The 23,079-nt window shown below is 37.3% G+C and overlaps 1 protein-coding gene across 1 annotated transcript; it reads left to right on the top strand.

Annotated features, from left to right (window-relative positions):
- The first annotated feature begins 281 nt into the window (after window positions 1-281).
- LOC134802459 (uncharacterized) lies at window positions 282-22,870 on the top strand. Its single transcript, XM_063775139.1, has 5 exons — window positions 282-494; window positions 7,484-7,612; window positions 13,412-13,618; window positions 19,451-19,606; window positions 22,258-22,870. The coding sequence occupies exons 1-5, from the start codon at window positions 464-466 to the stop codon at window positions 22,275-22,277; spliced, it is 543 nt and encodes a 180-aa protein (XP_063631209.1). The 5' UTR covers window positions 282-463; the 3' UTR covers window positions 22,278-22,870.
- The last annotated feature ends 209 nt before the right edge of the window (window positions 22,871-23,079 follow it).

The raw sequence follows: 23,079 nt of genomic DNA, 5'->3' as shown, positions 1-23,079 counted from the left end.
TCATACATATTTATTTATAAGTATATATATTTCGTGGATCTCGGAAACGGCTCTAACGATTTCGATGGATTTCGAGGGCGAAAAATCGATCTAGCTAGGTCTTATCTCTGGGGAAACGCGCATTTTTGAGTTTTTATATGTTTTCCGAGCAAAGCTATTAAGTACCTTATGTACCTACCTCTTATCTAAATGTAACCACTTACGAATTTAATGCATTATACTTAACTATTAATAAACATTACAATGCAACATTAAATAATGAAATTTTATACCTACCTACTGAGAATAATTGAAAACAAGAAATAAAGTACCTATTACCAATTACCTAGATACTTTAAGTTTTCCCAATTCACTAAACTCAAAATCATAAAAACAAGTTTAAAATTTAAAAATATACATTAATTTTAATTCTGCCTTTATTAAAAGACAGAATTAGAATTAACTCTTATATTACTAAATCGAAATGAAATTTCTTACACTGGGACTACTTTTACGTAAGTACAGGAATTATAAATAAAAATTAATAAAAACCCCAACGCAATGAAATTGATGATTTTGATAAAGGTGACAGTCCATTTCCAACGACAGCTGCACTACTGTTCATTATACTATGGAAATTGACAATAACACCGACGCGTTTTAGTACCAGTAGTGCAGCTGCGGTCAGAAATGGAATGTTACCCTAAAACTCATCATCTTCCTCGCGTTATCCCGGCATTTTGCCACAGCTCATGGGAGCCTGGGGTCCGCTTGGCAACTAATCCCAGGAATTGGCGTGGGCACTAGTTTTTACAAAGAAAAAACTCATTGGTACGAGCCGGGGTTTGAATCCGCTACCTCCGGATTGCAAGTCACACGCTCTTACCGCTACCAGAAACTAATACCGCAAGAAAACCTGTTTTCAAATTAAAACTGCATTCAAATCAGTACGTCCGTTTAAGAGCTACAGACACACACACATATCGGTTTTTAGGGTTCCTTACCAAACAGTACCGTCTTTACCATAAGGGCACACGGGGCCCGTGCCCAGGGCCCCCATCCTTGGGGGGGCCCGAAGGACAGACAGTACTTAACAGTATATTTGATTACCTACCCATAATAAATAGAAGATCATAGTAAAAAAATGTTAGTTTAATTAGCTTTCTTTACTTTCCAAAGGGACCCAAATTCTTATGTGCCCAAGGGCCCCAGCATAGTTTAAGACGGCCCTGTACCCAAAGGGTAATAAACGGGACCCTCTATTACTAAGACTCCACTGTCCGTCTGTCCGTCTATCTGCCTGTCCGTCTGTCCGTCTGTCACCAGGCTGTATCTCATGAACCGTGATAGCTAGACAGTGGGTGCCCCTTAATACGCCTAACATTAATTGTCATAATATGAATTCGCATAACAGATTTGGCATAATATAATTGTGCATAACATGGAACAGGAATAATATTAAAAAAGCATAACACTTATTGCGCATAATAATGAATCCGCATAATTTAAATATGCATAACATTATTAACTACAACTTTATTTGGCACAAAATGAATAAGCATCATAATTTAATAAAGCAAGAGAATTAGATGGATCAGGGCAAAACCAACTCGGTTAGGTCAGGTTCTCAAGGCTAAGGCAGGATCGAGCGAAACGAAGCGAAGCTTTTATAACAAATAATAATCTTTTTGCCGTAAAACATTATTAAAGCGTAGTAAGTTCGTGGTCTTCTTTTTTTAAATATTTTTTGGTTTTAGAAATCATTATTTTTAATTATATTTTTTTTGCAAATTTGTTAAAGTGTATTTTCGACCTATTTTACTGTTTTTTTATATCGAGCATAAGTCAAAAACTCAGGATTCGAATCGCTGAAGTCCCTAGAAAAAGGCCGCTAGATTGTAAATAAAAATTTTGCCAATCGTATTGTGATATTTGTGATCTAAAAAAGAGCTACATTTACTTAAAACTTCGTTCTCTGAACCTACTGAACCTTAATTCGACCGCTCTGTCTACATTTTTATTAATATGCCATTTTATATTTATACCATTTAATAATTATACAAAGTAACTTTATGCTTATTATATTTATCCCAAGTCATCGTTATGACAATTTACGTTATGCGCATTAACATTATGCTTACTCAGTTATGCGGAATAATGTTATGCGATTTAGAAATTATGCGTAATATACGTTATGCCAATTTAAATTAGGAGTATTACGTTATGCGAATTAATATAGACCCCTAGACAGTTGAAATTTTCACAGATAATATACAGAATATAATAAACATTTAAGTGGGGCTCCCATACAACAAACGTGATTTTATTTGCCGTTTTTTGCGTAATGGTACGGAACCCGTCGTGCGCGAGTCCGACTCGCACTTGGCCGGTTTTATTAAAAACTCACTATGTGAAGGCCCCTGTACACAATGGGCCAGCGCCGGCCACTCCAAGGGACGCAGCCATGCGGTAGAATGAGATAGCAATATCACTTGCTCCCTCTAACGCATAAATGCGTCCCTTGGAGTGGTCGGCGCTGGCCCATTTGTGTACAGGGGCCTTAAGGGAGTATTACTGCAATGTTCTGCCGCCAGAGTGCAGCACTAATTTGTTTAGTTAACCATAGAGTAACTTATACCTACATACTAGGCCTTAAACAGTTTTTTGACAAGTTTTCACTACATATGACATTGATGCACCAAGGCGGTTTGTTTACAGGTGACCTACCGCGAAACGCGAAAATCGAAATTTCGTTATCTGCCTCTCTATCGATCGAATAAGCAAGAGTGATAGAGAGGCAGAAACCGAGCTTTCGATTGTCGTGTTTCACGGTAGGCCACCTGTAAACAGACCGCCTTGGTGCATCAATGTCATATATAGCCTAGTGACGCCCTCTACTCAGAGTTTTGCGTAATATTCCCTATTGGAGCGTTTCTTTTATTTAATGACATTTTTATATATTGTGACCTTTTTTACCACTTTTGTGTTATTTCTAGTCAGGATCGCGAGCCCTTTTCATCCTTATAGGAGAAAAAAAGGGTCCTAAACTTTCCATACATTTTTAAAATTTTCGTTTTTGTTACCGCCATACAAAGTATATGTAAAATGGTAACACAATAGGAAAAAAAAATCTGGGACATTATTTTATCCCATTAGGCTCGAAAGTGTAGAGTATGTTTAGTTTGTCTTTGACTTTTATGTTTTTGTGTCTATGATTGAACAGATGAATAAAGAATCATTCTTAGACCAAACTAGATATGGTTGTCGTTTATTTCAAATAATAATACATATTACATGGCGCAGTCAAGTATGGCTACAGGATATCATTTACCTTCCAAGTTATCCCTGGTGGGGAACCTAAGTGAGAACTTTAGAAAATTCAAGCAATCATTCAATATATACTTGAATGCCGCGGGTCTCTCCGAAGTGACAGAGGCAAGGAAAATCTCACTTTTGCTAAATCTAATTGGTGAGGAGGCTCTTGCCGTCTACAATACTCTAGATGTAAAGTCGGAAGAGGTGAAAACTCTCGAAGATACATTAAAGGTATTTGAAACATACTGCAATCCCAAGAAGAACATACTTCATTCTAGGTACCTATTTTATAATAGAAATCAGAAAGCAGGAGAATCGTTTGACAATTATTTGACTGACGTAAAACAATTATGCAATGACTGTGATTTCAAAAATAAAGATGAAATTCTAAGGGACCGTCTTGTATTAGGTTCGAATGACACGGATTGTCAAAAAAAGTTGATAAAGAAAGGAGACCCACCCCTGGACGATGTGGTGTCATCGCTCAGAATATCTGAGATCACGAATGCACATGTCAAAGATATAACTGACAACAAACCCGAAGTTGATGCGGTCACAGTGCCTAAAAGCACCCAGAAGACCTGTTCGAACTGTGGATACCATCATATCTACGGTCAATGTCCGGCGTATAACAAGACGTGTGTCAACTGTAAGAAGAGACATCATTTCGCTAAAATGTGTCGTTCCAGTAAAGTCACATCGAATGAGGTAAACTTGCAAGATGATTCTGATTACTATGTAGAGTCTGTGACTTCAGACATATCTGTTGACTCGTTAGCGTGGTTCCAAAAGGTAACACTGCCTGGAAACAATCCGGTGCAATTCAAACTCGACCCAGGAGCTGATGTCAACATATTACCAGTACACATCTATGAAAAGGTCATATCTTCACACCCTGTTCCCCTCAAGAAAACGATGTCGACACTCGAGAGCTGGAATGGCTACAAAACGCAAGTCAAAGGATTAGCAACATTCAACATAGAAGTAAATGGCAAGATGTACTCCGAAACGTTTTGCATCGCGGGAAAAGAGGACGCCACACCGATTCTATCTCGAGATACGTGTGATCGTTTAAATTTAGTAAAAAGAGTTTCATCTATCGAAGCTAGATATGATAGAAAACAACAATTAGTTCGTGAAAATGAGGACTTGTTTGTAGGTTTGGGTAAGTTTAATGATCCTTACGAAATCAAATTAAAAGCTGATGCTATACCTACATCCAAACCTCCATACAGGGTTCCTCTAAAAATAAGGCCAAAATTAAAAGAAGAGTTGGAAAGACTTGAGGGTCTCGGCATAATAAGCAAAGTCACGGAACCATCGGAATGGGTTAACAGGTTAGTGGTGATTGAAAAACCTGATAAGTCTATTAGAGTGTGCCTAGACCCGAAAGATCTTAACAACGCGATAGTAAAAGATTATTGTTATATTCCTACTATTGAAGACTTATCTGCGAAAATTAAGAATGCTAAATACTTTTCTGTATTAGACTTGAAAGACGCCTTTTGGCACATTGCTTTGACTGAGAGTTCCTCAAAATATTGCACATTTTCCACAATGTTTGGAACATATAAATTTAATCGTCTGCCTTTTGGCATCGTATTAGCGTCAGAAGTGTTTCAGAAACGGTTATCTGACATTTTTAGCTCAATTGATGGTGTTGTAAACTATATTGATGATGTGCTATGTTTTTCAGAAACTGAGGAAGAAATGCATAACATCTTATCTAAAGTGTTCGAAAAGGCAAGGGAATGCAATGTTCGATTCAACAAAAAAAAGTTTCAATACATGATTAGAGAAGTTAAATACTTAGGGCAAATATTTGAAAATGGTACAGTCCGACCCGATGACGACGCGATTAAAGCTATAACTAATTTTGACAGACCCAATGACAAGTCTGACTTACAAAGACTTTTAGGTCTAATTAACTATTTACGACCATATATTCCCAATCTGGCTTCACTCACTAGCCCATTGAGAGATTTACTAAAGAAAAACACGATATTTGACTGGCAAAAAATTCATACTGATGCTTTTGAGCGAATTAAGACTATCTTATCGACGAATCCAGTTCTGCAGACTTTTGATCCCAGTAAAGAGATCGTGATTCAGACTGACTCGAGCAAGACAGGCATAGGTTGTGTACTTCTGCAGGATAATAAACCCGTTTATTATGCCTCAAAATCCTTAACAGAGACTGAAATAAATTATGGTCAGATAGAGAAAGAATTTCTTGCTGTATTATTCTCTTGTAAGAAGTTTCACTCATTTATTTATGGTCAAAAAGTTCTTATGTTGACAGATCATTTACCGCTGATTTCCATAATGAAAAAAGACTTACATGACATTCCGTCAACTCGCCTGCAGAGAATAAAATTAAAATTAAGTAAATACGACTTAACCATGAAGCATGTACCAGGTACACAAATGCACATAGCAGATGCATTAAGTCGAGCCTGCTCCACGGCTAGTCAAGACTGTGATAGTGATCTCAATGTAGTAATTCACAGTGTTAACGTTTCAGATGCAATACTGTCTCAATTGAAACAAGAAATAAAAGTAGATCCTATAGCATCAATATTGATTGATTTCTTCAAAAAAGGATGGCCAACTTCTGTATCTAAGGTACCGACTGAACTAAAATTCTATTATGACATCCGAAAAACCATTTGCTATGAGGATGACTTGATATTTATAGACCATAGGCTTTACGTCCCAACATCTCTACAAAGACTAATACTGACAAAACTGCACGAGTGTCATTTTGGCATGTCTAAGACCAAAGCTCGAGCGAAAACATTATTCTACTGGAAGAATATGTTTTCTGATATAGACAATTTCATTTCTGGCTGTAGTGTGTGCCTTAAACATTCTAATAACAACATGAAAGAACCAATGGTTATGAGAGAATTACCTGAACTGCCTTTTCAGCATATTTCCGTAGACATTTTGCAATATGGTAATAATGATTATTTTACTCTATTTGACCACTACTCAAAGTGGATCGAGTTACACAAACTCAACAGTAAAACAGCTGAGGCAACCATTTCTGTCTTGAAGTGTATATTTTCAACGCATGGCATACCAGAAGTTATATACTCCGATAATATGCCATTTAACTCATTAGCATTCCGGGATTTTAGCGTCGAATGGGGTTTTAAAACGGTGTTTTCAAGTCCTCATTATCACCAGAGCAATGGAGCTGCAGAAAGGGCAGTGCAGACCTGTAAAGGGTTTCTAAAGAAATCTGCTGAAACAAAAACTGATATTGAGTTGTTTTTGTTAGAATATAGAAATACCCCAATTATCAGTCTGAACTGTTCCCCCTCTGAGCTGTTGTTCAATAGACTATGTAGAACCAAACTTCCAATAAATAACGCTTTATTAAAACCAAAACTACATAATGATATACAAGATAAATTACTGAATAATTGTAATAAAAATAAATTATAGTAGTATAACTAACACTTCTAGGTTTTGTGTGTTGATCGTAGGATCAACACACAAAACCTAGAAGTGACAATTTAGAAGAAGGGCAAAAGATAGTATATAAAGAAAATGAAAATAGTAGTATTTGGAAACCAGGTACGGTTTACAAAATCACCAGTAATCCACGATCTGTAACAATAAAAGACTTTTATGGAAACTTAAAAACTAGGAACTCGTGGTTCATCAAAGTGGACAAAAGTAGAGAGCCTGTCCAACCGCATGTACAGTCGACTTGGTCTCAGATCGCTGTCCAGCAGTTACCTGCTACTAACTTGAATCCAGCTGCAAGTCCTGAGTCTGAGATGGAGTCGATGAGTGCTACTGAGGCACCTGCTCTTCCAATGCCTCTCAGAAGATCTAACAGAGATGTTAGACCTCCTAGGCATCTCAACGATTATGTGTGTACTATTTAATTCTTAACCATTATATTTTATTATTTTACTTTATGTTGAAAAGGGAGATGTAGAGTATGTTTAGTTTGTCTTTGACTTTTATGTTTTTGTGTCTATGATTGAACAGATGAATAAAGAATCATTCTTAGACCAAACTAGATATGGTTGTCGTTTATTTCAAATAATAATACATATTACAGAAAGAGCTCGTGATTCTGAGTAGAAATAACACAAAAGTAGCAAAAAAGGTCATAATATATAAAAATGGCAAAAAATAAAAGAAAAGCTCACTAAATGTGTACCTACAGTGTGTGGGGCGCCGCTGACTGCCCCCAGAGCACCCAACAAGCCCGGGCTGCGGTTGCAGTCTCATAGTAAAGACTGGATTCGCAAGGAGATCAGCGCAATCATCCACATGACCTTGGAGTTTGTCAAAGGTCAACTCTCATTCATACCCTCATAAGTATTTTTTTCTTTCTGTGTATGTATTGTATAACTGTGTACCTACTTAACCTTTTGAACGCCAAACGGCGCATCCATTTGCCGCGCCACTGACGCCACGGGGGTAAATTTTACTTTTGTCAATAAATAATGCCAACCTAAAAGTGGGGTGTTTTTCAGTAGATTTTCATCAAAAAACGATCGACGTCAAATGCCGTCTTTGGCGTCGTTGTCACGATTTTGCGTTGACGTCAATTGCCGTCTGTGGCGTTCAAAAGGTTAAACATACTGACATAAATGATATTCTATTAGGGATGTACCGACTAGTCGGGAAAGCCGACTATCCGGCCACATTTGTAGTCGGCGATTAGTCGGCGACTAGTCGGCAAAAATTGCCGATTAGTCGGCACTTTATTGGTGAAATAAAAACAGACTGCAATCGCAGTTTGGCGAGTAATATAATTTGTTACAAAATTGTTGTGAACTTTATGATAAATAAATAAATAAAAAAATCAACAGTTAATATTTACCATATGTTTTATGTTTATTTTACTAAAATACCTATTCAGGGTGCAAATGAAAACTTTAGTTCATATAATTGACCGATTGATCGTTATCGTATGTTGGCGGGGTGGTGTTTTCCTCTACAGGTCCATCTCAACTGATTCTCGTGTAATTTCATGTGCAAGTTCGATAGTTATATTTTTTTATTATTATTCAGTTTTTGTTTTTTTTAATGGTGGAGCCATGAGGAACTATAGCTGGTCAAGCAGATCTTGTCGGTAAAAAAAGGCGGCAAATTTGAAAAATGTAGGTGCGAAGGGAAATCGTCCCATATAAAATTTGAATTTCGCGCCTTTTTCTACTGACAAGATTTGCTTGACCATCTATATTAATGTTATTGCAAAATTTAGAGACTTAGTCAGGGCACGTTGCTCGTAAAGACCCTGATCACAGGGGATAGGTTCTTAGCTGGCGACTATGTACGGGAAATAGCGCCTTGGAAATACCTCCTACAAGCTGTAAAAGAACTAAAGACGAACTGAACGAGGATTCTTGTGATAGATCTTTGAACCTGTAGAGAACACCTTTTAGCCAAGCTAAATTATGATGAATAGCGCAACCAAAGGAGGAAAACTGTTGTTTTTCACCTGAACTTATACGAAACTAATGATCTGGCCGACTAGCCGACTAGTCGACCGACTAATCGGCCGACTAATCGGCCATTCGAGCGCCGATTAGTCGGCTAGTCGGCCAAATCAATAGTCGATACATCACTATATTCTATTCTATTCAAAGGGCTTCGCGAAACGTAGGCAGGTACTCACATTAAACCAAGGAGGAGTTTTGGCTAGGGATTGCAATCCGGTCCGGCGGATCCTGTAATCCGGCCGGATCCGGCACTTCTTAGGAGCTACCGGATCCGGACCGGATCCGGGAAAACAGAAAAAAAGACCGCACACAGCACCGACTGTGCGTTTTAGGTGAGATAAAGGCGACGGATCGAAGAAAGAAGTTAAACAGAATAAACGAATGAAAAAGTCAAGATTTAGTAAAATAAGAAGATATTTATTATTTAATATGACGATTATTGAGAACAGAGGAGAATTTCCTCTTCTTTCATGTTGGTGGCACAAATCGGCACGATACGACAGTTACTATACGATACTTAGAAGTAAAAATTAAAGGAGGGATGTAGATGTTATGGAAGGCATTTGTAACGACCGGTCTGGCCTAGTGGGTAGTGACCAAACAAACAAACAAACAAACAAACAAGATTTCCTTTATTCATGTAGGCCTAGCAACAAGCTCTTATGAATCGTAATTAATCTTAATCTAATTATCAGAGCAATTTATTGATGTTAATATTATCCCATAATAAAATTGGATTATTATACATATCAAATTTAACACTAAAAATTTCACAAAAGGATCGTCAAACATTAAAAAGATTGTATAAAAAAATACTAGTCTAGAAATTCTAGAATAAAATCTAAATGTCAAAAAAAAAAGCATAAGTAACAAAAGAAGTAGACAGTATTACATCGGAATATCCATTTCCTCATCAATAATCAAATATACCTAATAAATAAATAATCATTTCGAATAACAATTAATCCCACGTTGTAATATCATTCATGTAGTCTTGTGTGGTATAATAAGCTTTAGAAATAAGTTTACGCTTTACATAATTCTTAAATTTATTAATAGATAATTCAGTAATATGGTTTGGAAGTGAGGGAGATTTTATAATAAAAATCTTACACAATTACCAATGAATGATTTTTTAATTTTATGGAGCCGAGTGAAGGGCACTGCGAGCTTATGTTTATTTCTAGTATTATGAATTTCACAATTTTTCCTAAAATTTACAATATTTTTATGTACATACAGAATATTCTCATAAATGTATTGACAGTGCACTGTCATTATGTCAATTTCCTTAAATTTATCTCTAAGTGAGTCTCTATGGTTCATTTTGTATATTGCTCGAATAGCCCTCTTCTGCAGAACAAAAATGGTATTTATCTCTGAAGCACCGCCCCACAGTAAAATACCATATGCCATAATGCTATGGAAGTAACTAAAATATACTAATCGAGCTGTTTTCACATCAGTTAACTGACGGATTTTGCTCACTGCAAAAGCTGCAGAGCTCAGTCTATTCGAAAGAGTAGCAATATGGGGACCCCACTGGAGTTTAGAATCTAAAGTTATACCAAGAAAAACTGTACTATCAACTAATTCCAATTCCTCATCCTTCACAATGACACTTGTTTGCACATGCCTTACGTTACTACTAGTGACAAACTTAATACATTTAGTCTTTTTCTCATTTAACAGTAAATTACTAACATTGAACCAATTTACTACTTTGGAAATAGCATTGTTTACATCATTGTAAGCTTGTTGCTGTCGTTTGACTTTGAAAATAAGTGAGGTGTCGTCTGCGAACAATACTATATCATGGTGGGTCTTAACAAGGAATGGCAAGTCATTTATGTAGATAAGGAACAGGAAAGGCCCCAATATTGACCCCTGTGGTACACCCATAGAGACCAATGACCCAGGTGATCGCTGTCCATTCACATCGACCCTTTGTATTCTACCATTTAAGTACGACTTAAGTAAATTCAGTGCCGATCCTCTAACTCCGTAATAATGAAGTTTCCTGATTAATGTTTCATGACAAACACAGTCGAAGGCCTTAGATAAATCACAGAAGACACCTAAAGCATCTCGTGACTCCTCCCAGGCATCGAAAATATGCTTAATTAGCTCAACACCAGCATCGGTTGTTGAGCGACCCCGTGTAAAACCAAACTGCTTATTATGCATCAAATTATTAACGTTAAAATGTCGTACTAATTGAGAAAGAACTAATTTTTCAAAAATTTTGCTTAATGTTGGTAGCACAGATATCGGTCTAAAGTTAGTGGGGTCAGAGCTGCTACCAGATTTAAATAAAGGAATTACTTTACTATGTTTCATTAGATCAGGAAACTCGCCGCAATCAACACTGTTGTTAAATATAACTACCAAGTCAGGCGCTACAATTTCTACTAAGGATTTGACAGCATGGACAGAGACTCCCCAGAGGTCATTAGTTTTTTTGACATTAATTGATTTAAACGCCTTTATTACATCTGAGGTACAAACATGTTCAAAATGAAGGTCTCCACAAAACTCTGGAGCGTTATGTTTTAATAATGTAACAGCAGATGAGGGTGATGAATTTAAATCCTTAGTTGTGGATACTGGTACCTCGGTGAAAAATTTTTCAAATTCTGTAGCTACTTCTAAATTGGAATCTATAATTTTGTTATCAATGTTTAGTTTAAGTTCTTTAATTGTATGTTTCGAGCGACCAGTCTCCACATTTATAACTTTCCAGGTTGCTTTAACAATGTCGGAACTACTTTTTATTTTCTGACTTAGATAATTTCGCTTAGCTATATGACAATCTACTTTAAACTTCTTCGAATACTCCTTCACATGTTCTTTAAATTCATCACTCTGATTAAACCGCCGTTCCTCATATAAGGCATACAGTTCACGTCTTCTTTGATGTAAGTCCGCAGTAGCCCACTCACTAAAAACTGATGCACCACTAACTACGACCGATTTTGAGGTGAATATCGCATTATAATGATCCATAAAAGTGTGAAAGAATGAATTATACATACTATTAGGACTCATATCGGAAGACCATTCAGTGACACTGTCTATGAAGCCGATGGTCCTGGGTTTGAATCCCGGTAAGGTCATTTATTTGTGTAATGAACACAGATATTTGTTCCTGAGTCATGGGTGTTTTCTAATTATATAAGCATGTATTTATCAATATACTATACGTATATATATCGTCGCCTACTACTACTTAGCTAGCTAGTACCCATATTACAAGCTTTGCTTGGTTTGGGGCTACGAGTAGGTCGATCTGTATAAGATTGTCCCCAAATATTTATTCGTGAATTATTTACTTATTTGTGAAAGCAAGATAATATTGGCAATTCATATAATTTTGGTTTATTAGAATGGATGTCAACGTTACAAATAATTCCATCAAAGAACAGTTACGAAAACTCGTCCTTTCAAGGAGTTCTCCAATTCCCATCCCATAGTTATCCCATTAACAGGCTTTGGAATCTAATCAAATTTATAATTCTATTGTAAATGTAAATGTGAGCAGAAATTAATAAATGACTTAGATTTAAGTTTTATTTTTAAATTGAGATTGACATTGTGACAATTTTTAATACATAGTTTTATTTTATTGTTAAAAAGTTATTTCTTATTAACTTTTAAATTGTTGTTTTATGAATACATTTGTAAAAATACCCTTTGCTTCTCATATAACGTATAAAACTAGTAAAATATGTCATATAATTAATTTTAATATCCTTATACCTAACCGGATCCGGTCCGGCCGGATCCGGCCGGATTGGGGCCAGAATGCGGCCGGATCCGGCCGGATTGAAAATCAATCCGGTTTGCAATCCCTAGTTTTGGCCGATGGGTATCAAGTTTCGGCGGTTCCGCTGGCGGCTCCCAATCACTGCGGGGTTGATTGATCGTTGATTGATTGATTGATTGATTGATTGATTGATTGATCTCCCAATCATTGATCGCAACCATAATTTGTAGTGTTTAGTCACAGAATAAATAATAGTACTAGGTACAGAAGACTCACTCTCTAACAAAACGTGTCTGTTACGATAAGGTCAGATATGGCCGCTAGGTGGCGACAGCGCCACGCGCGGCTTATGGCTAGCCACCAAAATTGGTGTGGAACGGATGTACTTTTAGCTACCTGTAGCAAAGCGACGAAATCGCGGAGCCATGTATGCTAGTTTTAAGGTATTTATGTATTGGCCACTAGTTGCCTGAAATAAAAATTTCATTCATTAAATTTAGGTCTTGCTTCCAGATATCAAAGACATATGTAACTTCGTATAAGATGAATAAAGTCTAAGGAAAAAAACGTGCCTCGGAAATCAAGAAAAAGTCATTCTCGGATAGATGGCGCACACACCTTTGGCCTATGCTCGGCTAGATGGCGTGACGACACCGTTTCATATTTAACAATTTTAACACATAAATATCAGTGAATAAACATGGGTCAAAATGCTATAAAAATAATAAAATCATATATCCATATTTATACATTTTTTTGATAATTTTATACGTTTTCATTTTGAGTTTTAGTCGTGTGTCGATAGATGGCAGTAAATTTACTGTGACTACAAAATATACTATGACAGGACCCCCTATACTATCTATTCTCTTTGCAGATATGGATATGAAAATGCGCGACGTCCGCCGCATCGAGCGCAACTACTACGGCACTTATGACTTTGGCGCCGCGCGCATATTCAGCGCTATTGGGAACAAGTTCGACCACATGTGCGCGCTGTACAAAAACACCTCGCGGGTTCCTTACATTATAGAGCAGGAGCGGGATCTGCGGTCGGAGGTCGTCGGAATGCTGCAGTTCATGTGTGAGTGACACACACACACACACACATGTGCGCGCTGTACAAAAACACATCGCGGGTTCCTTACATTACAGAGCAGGAGCGGGATCTGCGGTCGGAGGTCGTCGGAATGCTGCAGTTCATGTGTGAGTCACACACACACACACACACACACACACACACACACACACACACACACATGTACTCGCTGTATAATATCTCGCGGTTACCTTACAATTTACATGATAGAGCAGCGGATTTCACATATATCGCCGTTATTACGACTTTTTCCATCTCACTCACACTTGCACAGTAGGGGGAGTGGTCAAGGTATAAATTTGACCGACCATTCTAGACAGGTCATTCCGTTGCCGGGCGTCAGACCGTCAACAACTCCTGAGGATGCCTCGTAGAGAGGCGAAACACGTGTCGAGTATTGTACTTTTGGTGGTGGTTTGTTACATTTATTTGCGGTCATTTATTTGGGATCATTAATTAGCATGTAAAAATAAAAATACGCAAGTAAGTATAACCGGTTAGCACTGATTGACTAGCTCGTTATCTTTTCGCAGATTAGCAAAGTAATATTTTGGTTTTAATTATGAATAGTGATTCTTGAGGAAGGTTTAGGTGTATAATGTCCCTTCCCTTTGTTCCCCATAAAGTTTTAAGTCATAATGTATTGTTTGTCATATTAACATTAGTCATAAAACTGAATCCATTAACTTTACAGGATTTTCGTAAGGTTATCCCAAGGCCCCAACGTTGTCTGTTCACTTTGACGGCGCAGCAACTAGTATCACTTCTCTCTTCTCGCTCTTTTAAAAATGCCATTTGTCAAAAAAGGACAACCATACTGTTGACAAGATGAACTTCAAATCAAAGTGTTGCCTTTTTTGGTGCATCCAGGCTGTGTATGTGTGCGTAAAAACTTGTATGTGTGCTCTTTTAGGGATGTGAAAAGTCGATTTTAATCATGTTATATATCGATAAACGCTACACAGCGGAACGAAATACCTATTAATTGAAGCTTCAATAATTATCTTCGTTAAACATAAACATAATTGAAATGCTAATGGATAATTAATATATTAGAATATAATAAGATAATTCAATTATTGCGGAACACATATTTTAGTAGGTATTTATGTATTTTAATTAAATATCTGAACTTTCCCTTCGTTCCCGGCTGGGGCGTGACGATAAAATTGTGATCTGATAACCACAATAAAGAATAAAAGCGTTTTCGTTCATTTTAGGTGTCGTTAAACCTTTGAAGTAAAATTAAAATTGCAAGAAATATCGATAGTTTATCGACATGGCTACCGCAAGGTTGAGTTACATTGTTAATCGTACGCTAAACAAAAATGGTTACAGTGACACCTCGCTTAGACGTAATCTTTAAGTATATTATATCTATGGGTTATCCTATAGCTAGGTTAAAGGTTTGTTTTATGGCAATCCTGAAAAGTGACGCGTTTCTGAACCAAATAAATTATTTTTAATTTTTAACAAGCAGAAACGTCTGCTAACGATGAATATTAAGCTTAGAATAAATTTAAAAGTGGAAAAATTACTGTCTTGGATGAGACTTGAACTCACCCAAAACAAAAAACAAATAACCTATAACACTCAAATAAATTATGACTAACAAATGCGGGCAAACAATACGTTATAACTTAAAACTTTTTGGGAAACAATAGAGACCCGTAGGTACGAGTATAATGTACAACGCAACCCGACGAATCCCTTTGATTCGTGCCCAAAAAACCGACAACTCACGGAACGCAGGCGATGATAGAATTGATAGACGATGACTGGCGGGGACTGCCGAGTATGCCCTCTACACTAGAGATGCACCGGATATTCGGTTTAATATCCGGTATCCGGCCTATCCGGCCATTATGTTACCATCCGGCCGGATACCGCATAGTGGCCTACTATCCGGCCGGATACCGGATAGTAACATTGCTTGATTTCGGAGTAAACAAAATTGGAATAAGAAACAGGTTATAATCGTACTCGTTTAATTATTATTTTAAAACAATTTAAACATTCCACTTGCACGCGCACTCATTTTGAACCTAGAAATGAGTCCGCGCGAACGTTCACTAGCTGTGAAACAGGTCTAAACCTGCATAATGCGCATATGAAAAACCGAAATGTAGGTATAGTTCTCCCTGCCGAATATTCGGCCGTTGGTCAGGCTGAATATCCGGTATCCGGCCAAACAACTATCCGTTGCATCTCTACTCTACATCGTGCCCGCCCGTCATCGTCTGTCATCGCCGATAGTGTAGACGAGCCATTAAATTGGGGTACTGTCAGTGGGGAGACACTCATCCTTTCGGGCATTCTCGGCTTCGTTAGGCTCAGCATCGCTCTGAGCAATTATTAACCCACAGATTACCAGTTGTTCGGAACTGTCACCTTTTGCGTTTAACTGACAGGCTGATATCGTCTACTAGCGAACTGGTAATCTGTGGGCCTTTAGTGTTGGCACAACTTGACCTCACCGTGCACGACCACAGATAAGAATGACTTGAATTTTGACAACCCTAAATAGCTGAAAGGGATAGTGCCATACGGATGCGTAACGGTCCATATAACAACTTTTGATATATTTTTAGTCGATATAACGATTGAGGGACATAATGCACTTTTGCTATAACAATACATGGTATATTCTTAGAGAGTCTAACTATCGTCAAGTATAATGAACTTGTAATATAACAACATCTAATCTAACATTAACAGCGTATAACGTATATGTGATATAATTATGGTCGATATAACGCTCAGTTGGCATAATGTAGTACTGGTATAATTTGTAATATTTACTACTATTATAACAACCTACGTATTCGAACTTAAGGCAGGTCTCAGTTAGGTACGACGACGAGCGAAGCGAGGAGGAGTGTTAGGTAGAACTGCGACCCTACAGCGCGCGAGCCGAGCGAGCGAAGCGAGCGTGCCGCGGTAGCGGCCGGCGAAGCGCCAGAACCGACTGTTTTATTACTTTACAAATAAATGTTTTTTTAAATACTGACAAACCTCAACTTATTTTTATACATTAGAATACATTATACAATAAATACTTATAAAAATATTCATTATACCCAGTAAACGTTATATCGAATAGCTTTTATATCGATTAAGCATTATACCCCATGAAAATAGTTATTTTGTTATTATATCAAAAGTTCATTATACCGCTTAAGTGATTATACACCATGAAATTATATCAAAAGTTGTTATATCTTTTGAAAATATATCAAAAATTGTTATACGGATCATTACACACCCAGTGCCATACATTAAGGGGCAGCATGATTCGTCCCTGAATCGCTGTCAAACTTCGGTTTTTTAGGAAATGTCAGAGGAAGGCCCAGGCTCACATATCTCAGCCAAATAAAAGATAGAGTTTCTGTCGTGTCGTACGAGGGAGTTAATAGATGGCCCAGCAAAGAGAAAAGTGGCGATTACTCCATCGACAAGAGCATAGCTCTTAAATATTGATAATGACAATGATACCCTTTCACAGTGTTCGATTTCCCTCAAAAAATTTCCCTATGCTGTTAATTGCATAAATCAATCAAGGAATGCATTTGAAATGCAAGACTAGAACACCCAGAAGTCTATTTCAAATACTTTTTTTTATAAAAAATAAATTATATTTCATGAGCTTGACATCGAAAAATTACTAAATAAATTCTACAAAAGTATTTGATGAAGAAGTCGCTTTTTAATCAATGTAGTTTGATAAAGAAGCCTTTGGCGCATATTTTCTAGTTCTTAGTTTTGGAATTTACCCTCTGCTTGCCGAGTTATTCATATAAATACAGATTTTTTATTTCATTTTTTTTCTCCTGAAAAACTCAAAAGTGCGACTTGTAACTAGCACTGAAAGATGGCTCTTAACTAGGTCTACCACTGGTAAAAAAATCACGTTCCACTATCGCGGCGTTTGGGAGTTACGTATAAAGGTCAAATTATACTTTTTAGGGTTGTTACTTAAAGGTCAAACAAATATGAAAGGTCGGAGTAATTAAAAAATCTGATTAAATTAAATCAAGGAACAATATAAGAAACTTTATTTATATTTATTTATTTAAACTTTATTGCACAATACAAGAAATTACAAATGGCAGACTTGCCAAAAGGCATTCTCTACCAGTCAACCATTGGGCCACGCAGAAACTTTTAAGTGCAGTGGACTTTGTTAAACAATAAAGTCATTAAATTCAGAAAAGAAAGAAAGAAATTCAGAAGTCAAGTTATAGTTTCTTTTCGCAAGTTGATCTCAGATTTTATGTATTTGGTGGCTCATACAAATCATTATCATTTTCGAGAACTAACGTGCAGTCGTCAACATGGGATGGATTTTCATCACCGTCTATTAACGAAGATCCATCATTAGCTAGATCTTCATCATCGACTTCAGCCTCTTGTAAGTTTTCTTCATGAATCGGCTTCAGAAGTTCACGAACTGCTTCTGGTAGACTAATCCTACTGGACGATTTTTGGCGTTGTCTGTAGTGTGCCATAGACACGAACGGATCTGATGATTCTAGTCCACGGTGAAAGAGATCTATCATAGTTTTTCTCCTGTTCAATAATATTGTTGTACTGAATTAATTATTCAATATAATTTCAATACTTGTCACAAGTGACTCGACACCGTCAATGTCAGATATCGGTTGTTTATACTTGTGATAAGTATAAATGAAACAGGTTTGCACACAATTAAATGTATTCAAACTTAGCCATTTTGATAATGATGGTTAAATTGTTTTTTACGATTAGTCGATTTTTAATTAATCACTAGCACTGGTGCACTTTTGCCCCCGACAATCCAGTGTTCCTGTATTTTTATTTATGTACCTGGAGTATGTCTAAACAATATACAGTTTTGTAATAGAGGAAAATTTTGAATTAATTCTGACTAAAAATTAAAGGTCAAGTTGAGGGTCAACCCTAACACTGTATTTTTAAATTCGATAACTCTCAAACGCCTCGATAGTGGAACGTGATTTTTTTACCAGTGGTTGACCTAGTTAAGAGCAATCTGTCAGTGCTAGTCACAAGTCGCACTTTTGAGTTAAATAGGAGAAAAAAATTAAATAAAAAATCTCTATTTATATGAATTACTCGGTAACCAGAGGGTAAATTCCAAAACTAAGAAATAGAAAATATGCACCAAAGGCTTCATTATCGAACTACATTGATTAAAAAGCGACTTCTTCATCAGATACTTTTGTAGAATTTATTTAGTAATTTTTCGATGTCAAGGTCATGAAATATAATTTATTTTTTATTAAAAAAAGTATTTGAAATAGACTTCTGGGTGTTCTAGTCTTGCATTTCAAATGCATTCCTTGATTGATTTATGCAATTAACAGCATAGGAAAATTTTTTGAGGGAAATCGAACACTGTGCCTTTCTATACGGTAATACCATAGACTAATATAAGTAAAGAAATAGTGGTAACTCCATACATCAGTTTACTTGCCAAAACGCGAGTTATTTCGTAGTCGACATCTAGCGTCAAGTAGCGGAATTTATCAGTACTGCTAGTTGACAATAGATGTCGCGGCGAACGAAAACTCTAATGCTCAACAATTTTCAGCTAATATTATAACCGGATTAACCGGAACTCTATTTTCAACTCCTTCTGATTACAATATAAGTTGTAAATTGTTTTAGTAGTATATTATTCGTCAGTACTGATAGTTCCACTACTTGATGCTAGATATCGACTACGAAATAACTCGCGTTTTGGTAAGAATAGTGATGTTCACTTGTGATGTTATATACTCTATGGTACTGTTATTTATTCTGTGGTACTGTCGACAGTGAGCGACTACGACGAGCTGCAGTCACTGATAGACCTGTTCAAGGAGCGCTTCAAGCACTGGAGGCAAATATCGAAGCGCTATCTGGATCACGAAATCATTAAAAAGTACCTGATTTCCCAAAAAGTTTTCCCTTCCAGATGGAATTTTACCGAGGGTAAGTACATTCAAAATAGAACACAAACCAATATTATTATTAAGTAAGTATACTGTAAGTACTTATACTAAATTGGTAACAATTTTACCACAATAATTTAAGGTACTAAGGTCGCAGTACCACTGTCTGTAATGAACATGTCCCATCCCTACGCTTACGCGTGAAGTGGAGTTCAGACGGGGTGATCAAATCGACCGAGTTGATCAGAAATGAAATTGGCGTCAATTTCCAATTTAATCTCCGATTTTAGATTTATGGTGATATTAGAGCCCTCTAAATTGAAAAAATGCCCCAAAACAAAAATACTGGCGTCACAAATTGGTATTCTTGCGTCCGCACTCCATTTTATCAGTAATATCGGTCATAATCGGCGGTTGAATTCAGCGAGCCAAATTGGCGTTTGCGTCCGCACGGCCTGATTCGATCGGACAATTTAATCAGATTGGTGAAAAATTTACTCGTCTGGACACGCCTTGACTGCGCGCCATACCTATTTGGAACGACCAATCGTTAGCACCACAGATATAATTAACATTAACACTATACAGTGTACAAGTATGCGGCAATTTTTTACAAGGAAAATTATAATGATTTTTTATGAATATTCAATAGGAATAGTTGTTAATATTAATGCAATGTATTTAATTCTTAAACAGAAAACTACTTATACATCCAAGAAGGTCATTCCTGAAAAATCTCATTCCCTGGCCACGCCTATTCTCAAATTCCCAAGAGATTCCCCTATTTTTGTATTTTGTCTCTTTGCCTGTTGATTTTGATATGTTTTCCGATGTATTCGTATGATTTCATGTACATATTTTTTTTAATCAAATTTCCATAAAATAATATAATTGTATAATTGCATGAATTCTATAGTAATCTAAATTGTATTTTTCTTATTTACTCGTAATGAATGTTAATTACAAGATGTAATAATGTTTTGAAAAGATGTGTCCCGCCGAGTTTGTTGCCGGTCCCATATTGGGATACCCTCCTGAGGGGGGGAATTAAATCTTCTCAAGGCAGAGGTGTAGGGTTGGACCGGTGTAGCTTTATTTGACTTTCATAAGCGCATTGTAATATGCGTACTTGAATAAACTATTTTTTATCTTTATCTTATCATTTATTAGCATCTAGTTTTTGGTGACTAAGGCCAGGGGAAGGACAGGGTCACAAACGAGAGAGTCCTGGAAATTGCACAGGTTCCTAGCATCACCGCCCTGCGCCGGAGTCTCTAGGCGCTTGCGGTGGCTTGGGCATGTGCAGCGTATGGATAGCACTCGTTTGCCTGGGCAGATTATGTTCAGCCAGATAGGATTTCAAAAGCGCCGCATTGGACGTCCCTTGCTGCGTTTTAAGGACTGCGTGAAACGTGAGTAGGGTTACCAGTTGTCAGGATTTTGGTCGTTTGTCAGGAATGCGGCCGGAATAGGAAAATGTCAGGAATTTTAGTGAATTAACAGACAACATTAACATTATTCAAATTTACTTACATAAATCCAAAACAAATCAAATTTAAACAATGTATCAATCATACATAGATAGAGTTACACTTGCACTGCGTGGGCTATCTGAATCTCTGCAGATTTTTCTTGGTAACGATAGAGTTAGTCTATCGTTTATGATTCGCCCCCCCCCCCCCCCCCGTCACCGATACGAGCGTCAGGAAAACAATTCCCAAATCAGGAATGTTGTCAGGAAATCCCAGATTTGGATCTGGTAACCCTAAACGTGACGACGTCGAATCAAAAGCGACGCGACGACGTCGCTTTTGACATCGATAGAGACTTGGGAGGAGCTTGCGTCAGATCGCGAATATCGCGATGGATGGAGGGGTACTATCGCGAAAGGTCGCGAAATTCACGACAGTGCATGGTTCCAAGTTCCAAGACCTTGCCCGAAAACGCGCAGAGGCACAATCCACCTGAAGCTACTGCCGACATGGCTCCCTGCTTCAGCTGCCACAAATGCCGTCGCAAATGCCGGTCCCGCATTGGCTTATACAGCCACGAGAGAACTGTTCCTCGCTTACAGATGCTGCATAAATCATCTGTCAAGATGTTAAAGGCCTGATGATGTGTAGGCAATGCCAAGTTCCATATACAACCAAAACTGCTTAGCGGAATCTCCTGGGAATTTGTGAATAGGTATAGCCAGGCGTGGCTCACTCCGCGATTTCGTCGCTTTGCTACAGGAAGCTACAAGTACATCCGTTCCACACCAATTTTGGTGGCTAGCCATAAGCCGCGCGTGGCGCTGTCACCACCTAGCGGCCATATCTGTCCTGTTTCCTGTACGGTTACCATCAGTTTGTCACTGACATAAACGCCGTCGAGAACGTAATTTACTTTCTATACATCCCGTTTGCACTAATATGCGAGTGCGAGCGAGATGTATAGAAAGTAAATTACGTTCTCGACGGCCTTTATGTCAGTGCAAACTGATGGTAACCGTACTGATCGTAACAGACGCGTTTTGTTAGAGAGTGAGTCTTCTGTACCTAGTACTATTATTTATTCTGTGGTATAGCCAGGGTAATGAGATTGTGAGGAATGAGACAAGAGGGGTTTTAGCTAACATTGTTTCTTATTCAATTGTGTTAATTGAAATGTGTATAAATTAGTGCTGTATTAGTTTTTTTTTATTTACAGAGATGGAAGTATGGCGCTAATTTTGGTTTATTCGAAGCATATACAAATACAAATCCTCTTTTCACATCACCTTTTCGAAAAAGGGCTTTTCCTTCCCCGCTAGGAGGGATCAAAGTGGCACTTTTCTTCCCTGCTAGGAGGGATCAAAGTTGTACTTTTCTGTACTAGGACACGATTTTTTCTTTCTGGCATACTATTTTTATTGGTCAGATAATACATATTTTGGAACATAACAATTTTCTCATAGTTGATGTGACAAACAGTATATCTTGACGGAAATATATCATTTTGATCCCTTGTAACACAAACTACTATTGTGGAGATTCTAAAGTAGAATCCTGAGCGTAATGAGGGATTCAAGTGTTAACGCCCAAGACGAAATAATTTTGATACCGTGTGACACATACTGCTTGTCACATCAACTATGAGGAAATTGTTATGTTCCAAAATATGTATTTATTTGACCAAAAAATATTCATTATCCTGTATCACTGTTACAAAGATCAAGGGAATTAATACTGGTATTAATTCCCTTGATAGCCGCTAAAAGGCTTTTGGCTGATAGCTGTGCTAAAATGATTTTGGTTGCAACATTAACTATTAAATCAACTAATACAAACACTTAATGTAGTTTTTTTTACTAAACTCTGTATACATAAAGTAAACGTACTAGTGTTCGACATGCTAATGCCCAATAGTTGACACCTCGCTGTCACCTCTATTGACAATGACTTAAGTTTCAAGATGACATGTACTGGGACCGCGTCGAGCACCAGTACGTTTACCTTAGTACCTATTAGACTATGACTACATCTTATAAAA

The sequence above is a fragment of the Cydia splendana genome, chromosome 24 (assembly GCF_910591565.1).
Source record: "Cydia splendana chromosome 24, ilCydSple1.2, whole genome shotgun sequence".
Taxonomy (NCBI): domain Eukaryota; kingdom Metazoa; phylum Arthropoda; class Insecta; order Lepidoptera; family Tortricidae; genus Cydia; species Cydia splendana.
Note: the sequence above shows the minus strand (reverse complement) of the source record. Positions and strands in the feature narration are given on the sequence as shown.